Genomic DNA, 7,538 nt, shown 5'->3' with positions numbered 1-7,538 from the left:
GCCTCCCATTCGAGAGTGAGCTCCCTCCTGCTCGTCCGTAGCTCTAACTAGTATTCTCTGTGACACACCAATTCCCGCACCTTTTTTTTTTTATCAAAATAGTGCAATCTACATTGGGAAACAAATTTTCTCTTTGGCTGATCCTATATCAACAACCAGTATAACATCAAACAAGGTAAGATAGTATGTGTTGCGTAGCATCAATGAATGAGGATTTTTCCGGGTCATGACATTTTGATTGCCAAATTTCATTCCCTGCCAGGCCATGAGATTGCCTTTGACATCAAGATTCAAATGTACTTAGCTGGATGAATAGCCATGGGGAGGAGGACACTGCAGCTTCAATTTCAAAAGATCAGTTGGGGCACTTTCTCTTTCAGTGAGTTGGCAGCAGCAAAAAAAGTTAGGATGAACTTGAGGTTCTCGTAACATTTTACTTTTTGAGGGCAGAGGGCAACTTAACCTTATTCGAGAGATCTTTTATAAATGTAGTGACAGCAAATCTGACGCGGAATAGTAATGACAGTGAATCCGACGCGGAATAGTAGTGACAGTGACTTTTATTGCTGGTACAAAAAATACCAGATCCACACCCACGAGTTTCTTTCTAGGTTTGTTTGGGTCTGGTATTCCGAAAATTCAAATGCGCCACCTAAGGCAAAGAGAGCTGGGATCTCAGGTAAACAATAATTGAAAGTAAATAACGAGAAATAAAACAGGAAAAGAAAAGGAAACAACTTGCGAAATAATTGAGGAAATGTTCATATCAAGATTTCATGACTCCTTTAGAAGTGGGCCATAGGAGCCTTCAAATAAAGGAAAAGTTGGCCTATGGATCTAGACTTAGCCGTATAGATCTGGATCAACCTGTATCCAGCTACACAGATCTGGAATTTCTACTTAGATCCTTGCATTGTAGACAAGATCTAGGCTCCAAATAAAGGACCTAAGATAATTTTCTAAAGAACATCCTAAACTCAATCTCTTAGTTAACTGCTCCGAGTCTCGGTCAGATACGCCTCACCTACAGTCCTTACACTTGTAGGATCCAGATCCAGATGCGAGTTTGGGCTCAAAGTCAGGGCTAAGTAGTCCAAACTGGTTGGGAGCCCTAGTCCCTTGTCTTCTGTGGACTGAGCTTCACCGAACCAACATCATAAATTGAAGAAGTGGCTCCATGGCCATTAGCATTTGCCCCTTTATACTCTTTCACTGGGCCTTTTATATTTTTCTACTAATACAAAACCCAGCCAAGCAACCCCTCGGCTGGTTTGGGCCATCCACGAGGATAGCCCACTTTGTTTTTAATTAAAAGAAAATGTCCGATATGGTTGGGAGGGGAAGGTTAAAGCGAGTGAGTGAATGGTGAATGTGACTATCTAATGCTTGATGCTTACAAATGATTGAAAAAAATAATAGTAAATGATGAAAATATCTATCATATTTTTCTTTTTTTTTTACTTTTTATCAATAAATCAATCAACTTTATTAGATGACAGGATGAAAAAAGTTAGAGTTACCGTTCAAATATATATATATATATATATATATATATATATATATATATATATATATATATATATATATATATATATATTAGTTTATCATTAAATAGATAAAACTAAATTTTGCATTGATGATAGTTTTTAGCGTCACAAAATTAAGAAAAACTCATTTTATAATGGATCGACGCATCTTTGAAAAAGGCTGAATTGACAGGAACCGAACCTCGAAGGCCCGCAGCATCTGATCACTCTACTGGCACACAGAATCCACCGTTTTTCACTTTCACTGTCTCCAGCCGCAGCAATTTTACCTTTTTTGTGTTTTTGGGTTCTGAACCCCTTTTTTATTAATCATTGTCGTCCTTTCACCAACGTTCCTTTTCGGGGTTCAGTGAATAAAGACTTTCGTATCCGTTGAATTCTTTTAATAAAAACGTCTGCATTAATGACTTGTTTTCACGTAGATGTCCATTTCGTCGGTGCTGTTCACCGAAGGACATTAGAAGATCTGTCGATCGCGAGCTTAAATTATATCTTCAAGCCACCGTTCATTCGTCGGCCGGTTGTTCTTATCCGGTCATTACAAATCTTTCAACGGCGCCAGAAATTTCTTTTATATTTTCTCAACTTTATGTGAAGAGAAAACGGCTGCAACTATATACATGCCTCCATCGATCAAAACCGCATATATAATTAAGGAAATTTCTTTTATATTGTCTCAACTTTATGTAAAGAGAAAACGGCTGCAACTATATAATATACATGCCTCGATCGATCAAAACCGGATATATAATAATTAAGGGAAAGGACATACGGAAAATCTCTAGTACCCAATATATTTGAATCATATCTCGTTCCTTAGTCCATAAACAGTGATGGATTTCAAGAATTTTCATTTTTTTACGGGGCACTGTTATATATAAATAGACAAATATTTAAAGGTACGTTACAAAAATAAAGAAATTGGTGGGGGCAACTGCCCACAGGATCCAATATATGGTCCGCTACTGTCCATAATACTTCCCTTCTAAGTTGGAGTGCCACTGCTAGACACGACTTGCTAATATGCCCGTAAAAAATATCTTTGTTGGACAACTTCAAAAATATCTTTGTTTGTCTGTTCCATTCACGTGAGAGATACATAGCTCCAAAGTGTAACCCGGCAAGGCAGCTCACACAAAAGGGTTCAGGTTCCAATCATGTAACCGCTGTCACTTCCCAATATGTTGTTTATCAGGACAGTCTGTTTTCTATCCAAGTTCCGAAGCAACTTTGGACATTGAAGGCAAGGAAGAAGGGAAGAGGTTTCGGTTTCCCCAGCCATTTATACATGAGGGGTACACACCTTTCATGGAAGACCTTTCATGGAATACATGGAATACGTGAACAAGTAATAGTTTATAATGTACATTCCATGGAATACGTGAACAAGTAATAGTTTATAATGTACTATGTGTAAAATTATTTGTTTCACGATCATTTTGAAGATGTAATTTTACATGTAGCATATTACAAATTATCAATCAAGTTGATGAGATGACTAAATGTATATAATTTTCTAACTCATTTAGCTTGTATCTTCTTTAGGAAAAAATGACGGTCAGTTCCTAAACGTTTGGTTTGGTTATGGCAAGGCAGAATTACCAACCAAGGAGTGCTGCATCTTGGTGTACATTTTCTTGTCATTCTAATCTCCTACCTAATCAGCGTTGAAATTTGATGGGTTGTTTGTATATGAGAAAATAATGCAGAAATTGTCTTAAGTGGTTGATTCCATAGGTCATAGCACAAAGATATATGTTCTTATAAGATGAAAGCTTCATACATCGACCACAAGCACTCCATACAAAGGAGATAATGCATGCAGTCAATCAAGACCAGCTGGATAAGAAGCAGTTGATTGTTCATGATGACAAGATTAGCAACGAATACAGCAAAACCCAATATAATGCAAATAGTCCTCTCTGTTGTCATGCAGAAAATTTTAAATTCATCAACTAGATGCGCAAAAAATATTTTTCTCCATGGCGTCATGTTTGAAAAAGCATATGTGGATCAGCCAACAAGTTTGAAGAATTCAAATCTACCAAGTCATTTTGTATAAAGCTTCAACATGCTTTCAATGGGTGAAGACAAGCACCCTACAAAAAAACTATCTCTATTCGTGTCTTGAAAGAGACCAAGTGACTATGTATGTCCCTGTTTCTGTCAGAGGCATGATTGGTGCAAGCAGTTCATATTGCACACACAGTAGCTTATCTCAAGATATAAAATGAATTTGCTATAGAATATCTCACAGAACTGCATTTCTTTCTTGACGTAGAAGCCTAGTCTGATAAAGAAGCCTTCATTTTGTTACAAATTCAAATAAGTATGTTTTTGACCTTTTGAAGAAAACTTGGATTCTTGGAGCTAAACCGATTTCTACACCTACGAACAGTTCATCAGCCCTCCCTATAAATCCTTGATCTGACTTTCACGATCCAACTTTACACAAAACTTTGTCGTAGATATCCAACATTTTTCCTTGATTTAGTTAACTTGATATTGCATATGCATTGAGAATCACAGCTGATTTTAATATCTAAATTTTTAGTGGTCGATTATAGGTCAATTGGAGGGCATTAAGTCTAACTAAGATCAGGTCTTGTGTTTTGGAATTCAAATAAGCATATGGTTGTGTCTCAATCTGGTACTGAAGCTGAATACTAATCCCTTAGAATCTGAACAAAAGTACCAATCTTATGACGTGAGAATATTGGTACTTCACATTTAATTGCTCATAAACTGTTTATGACAATTGATGTAAACATGTTGAAATGGATTTACATTTTGTAAGAGAAAAGATTGATCAAGGTGATCTTCAAAGTCAAGTACATACCACAAATGATAGACTTGTCCAAACTCCAAGTACAGTTTTTTCTAGATCTCCAGACTTGAGGCCCTCTGTTCATCTGCTCAATGACCATGTTGTCTCCAACTGCATTGATTCCTTCAAGCCCCCCATGTCTTAATTCCCCTGAGTTTTGATGTAGAGGACAAAAATTCACAGTAATATTTTTCAGACATGCATGTGAAGAACAGGATCGAACACCTGCTAGAATTGTGCTCCTTCTAAACAAAAAAATCATGTCCCACGACTGTGAAATAGAGGTTCCTCTTCAATTGACACCACGACACCCGATATGTAACTTGCTTTCTTTGGGATTATAATGCTGACAAGGCATTTGCATCTAAAAACACATGCTTTAAGGCAACTCTTTGCCAATTTTGTTTTCCGTTTCTCCGTGCAAAAGTGGGACTGTGCCTTGCACCATTCTGGCCCATTGGAGGTTATCTTCATGGTAGGATAAGCCTCCAGATGCTCGACTTGGAAAAGCACCCACAACCTAACCAAGCACTAAAATGTGAACATCCTTTCGACATTTTCTGAACATGATACATGGGAAACAATAGGGTCCAACTCTACTGGCATGATGAATTGTAGAAGACAGCAAAAGTAGAACACTTGATAAGGCAACTTGCATAAAATAAAATTGGGTAGAGGGAGAGGATTTACCTAGAATGTCAAACATGCATCTCTAATATTGCCTGAGATGATGGAAATGTTTCATGCGTCAGGCACCCTCTTAAGTTCTACCAATACTTTCATGGTTCTTTGAATCAAAGCTCCATCCGGATCAAGGATGCGTGTCAACCCCTTCTGCTTTGGCCTCGACTGCTACCACCCATGGTTTCAATGGAAATTAAGATGCTCGAGAGGCCAGGGCCTCGCTGGAAAGAAGCAGGGTGGCGTCTTTGGATTTCTTCCTGACGTGGAAGAGGAAGACATGGTAATGGCACTCAAAAGTATAAGAAGTTTTACCTTATATATAAAGACATTGTAAGGGGTCTCAAACAATCTACAATTTGAAATCTGAGTGTTGAATACTTCGTTATAAATTGGTTTTCTACAAATTGCGCAAGTTAAAAAGTTCCAGTAAGAACCTTTCATGTTCAAGATTCTGAAAAAGTTATTAAAGCCTAAATTTGCTTGTTTACCTACAGCCACGACGCGCTAAAAATGGAAGAAGTTTTCGTATAGATTCTACTTGAGAAAGAATGAGCATCGTCAGCACAAGAAAAGGCTTGGCGCATTGATGCCAAAGCTATGGTCCATGAAAGGAACTGCAACAATGGGCCTGTTTGGTTGTAAAACCAGAAAGGTCCTTTGATTTTCCACTTTTCCAAACTCTTAAATACCTTGCTTTCCGTATTCTCAGAACAATTCGAGAAAAGCTTGCAGGAAAAAGAATTTCGGGTTTCATTTTTTCTCAATTTGAACATGTACTTGAATGCCATCTCTCACTCACACTATCTCTCGGGAACAAGCAGGAGAAACGTTGAAGTATTGTCTATTTATGAGATCAGCAAGAACATAAATCTACATGGCACAAGAAGAAAGGGGTCGTAGAGAGAGAGCAAAGGGGAAATCATGAAAGGGGAATGGAAAAGCGCGACGGAGGAGGACGATGAGACCATGGAGGGATCGGAATCAACCGCTGATCCTTCTCAGAAGTCCTCATCCAACTTGAACACATGGTTGTTAAACACATCCCCGTTGACACTACTCATCACCGATGCTTTCTGGTAGTCTCCAACTCTTTTCTCAAAGAAGTTGGTCTTCCCCTGCAAAGATATCAGCTCCATCCAGTCGAACGGATTCTGTGCTCCGTACACCTTCCGGCAGCCAAGAGACACCAGCAGCCGGTCGGCCACGAACTCGATGTACTGCGACATGAGAGAGGCGTTCATCCCCACCAGCGCCACCGGCAACGCGTCGCAGATGAACTCCCGCTCGATCTCTACGGCATCCTTCACAATCGTCTGAACCGTCTCCTCCTTGAGCCTCTGGTTTAGGAGGCTATAGAGCAGGCAGGCGAAGTCGGTGTGAAGGCCCTCGTCCCTGGAGATGAGCTCGTTGGAGAAGGTGAGGCCTGGCATGAGGCCGCGCTTCTTGAGCCAGAAGATGGCGCAGAAACTGCCGGAGAAGAAGAGACCCTCGACGGCGGCAAAGGCGACGAGGCGCTCGGCGAAGGACTCGGAGCCGTCGATCCAGCGGAGGGCCCAGTTGGCCTTCTTGGCGACGCAGGGGATGGTGTCGATGGCGTGGAAGAGGCGGTAGCGCTCCGCGGAGTCGCGAACGTAAGATTCGAGGAGAAGCGAGTACATCTCGGAGTGGATGTTCTCAATGGCGATCTGGAAGCCGTAGAAGGCGCGAGCCTCGGCAACCTGGACCTCTTTCATGAAGCGGCCGGCGAGGTTCTCGAGGACGATGCCGTCCGAGGCGGCGAAGAAGGCAAGAACGTGGGAGATGAAGTGGCGCTCGTCCGGCGTCAGGGTTTCGTCCCAGTGGCGGACGTCTTGAGAGAGGTCCACCTCCTCGGCGGTCCAGAAGGAGGCCTCCGCCTTCTTGTACATCTCCCATATCTGCGGATAACGAATTGGGAACATACAGAACCTGTCAGGGTTCGACTGCAACAGTGGCTCCTCTATTTTCGCCGGCATCTTCCTCCTCCTTCCTTCTTCGTGGGCAGCGATTCAGAGAGAGAGAGAGAGAGAGAGAGAGAGAGAGAGAGAGAGAGATGAATTGGGGCTCTTCTCGAGAGAGAAGGGATTGGTGAGGGAGAAGGAGAATGGAAACCATGTTATAGAGAGCGAAAGGGCGCGCCTGAAACAGAGGATGAACGGTGGCGGGAGAGTTCGAAATTTTTCAAAAAAAATATCCGAGTAAAAAATTGCGGGACATAGATTTTGAAATCATACGGACGTAAACACCCTCCAATTTTGTCAAAAATTGCGTAAAAAACTTTCTTCGTATTCTGTACTGGGTTGAACTGTGTGGCAGGTTCTGTGATTTCTCGAAGTCTCAGGGCAAACTTTGATCGTGGAGGGCGGGAATCTGCGGTTGTGGGGAGGGACAGTTTGGGGATTCAGGAGGAAGATTGCGAGGGAAGCCAAGGCCGCGTCTCTCCCACCAACTCGATGATATTT

General features: G+C 41.3%; 1 protein-coding gene across 1 annotated transcript; it reads right to left on the bottom strand.

The window, feature by feature from the left end:
* Nucleotides 1–5,881: 5,881 nt before the first annotated feature.
* On the bottom strand, nucleotides 5,882–7,182 carry LOC116247188 (ribonucleoside-diphosphate reductase small chain). The gene has a single exon (XM_031619200.2). It carries the CDS (start codon nucleotides 7,050–7,052, stop codon nucleotides 6,057–6,059), a length of 996 nt encoding a protein of 331 aa, XP_031475060.1. The 5' UTR covers nucleotides 7,053–7,182; the 3' UTR covers nucleotides 5,882–6,056.
* Nucleotides 7,183–7,538: the final 356 nt, after the last annotated feature.

This window comes from Nymphaea colorata, chromosome 2 (genome assembly GCF_008831285.2).
Source record: "Nymphaea colorata isolate Beijing-Zhang1983 chromosome 2, ASM883128v2, whole genome shotgun sequence".
Lineage (NCBI taxonomy): Eukaryota > Viridiplantae > Streptophyta > Magnoliopsida > Nymphaeales > Nymphaeaceae > Nymphaea > Nymphaea colorata.
This window is presented reverse-complemented; position numbering and strand designations above follow the sequence as displayed.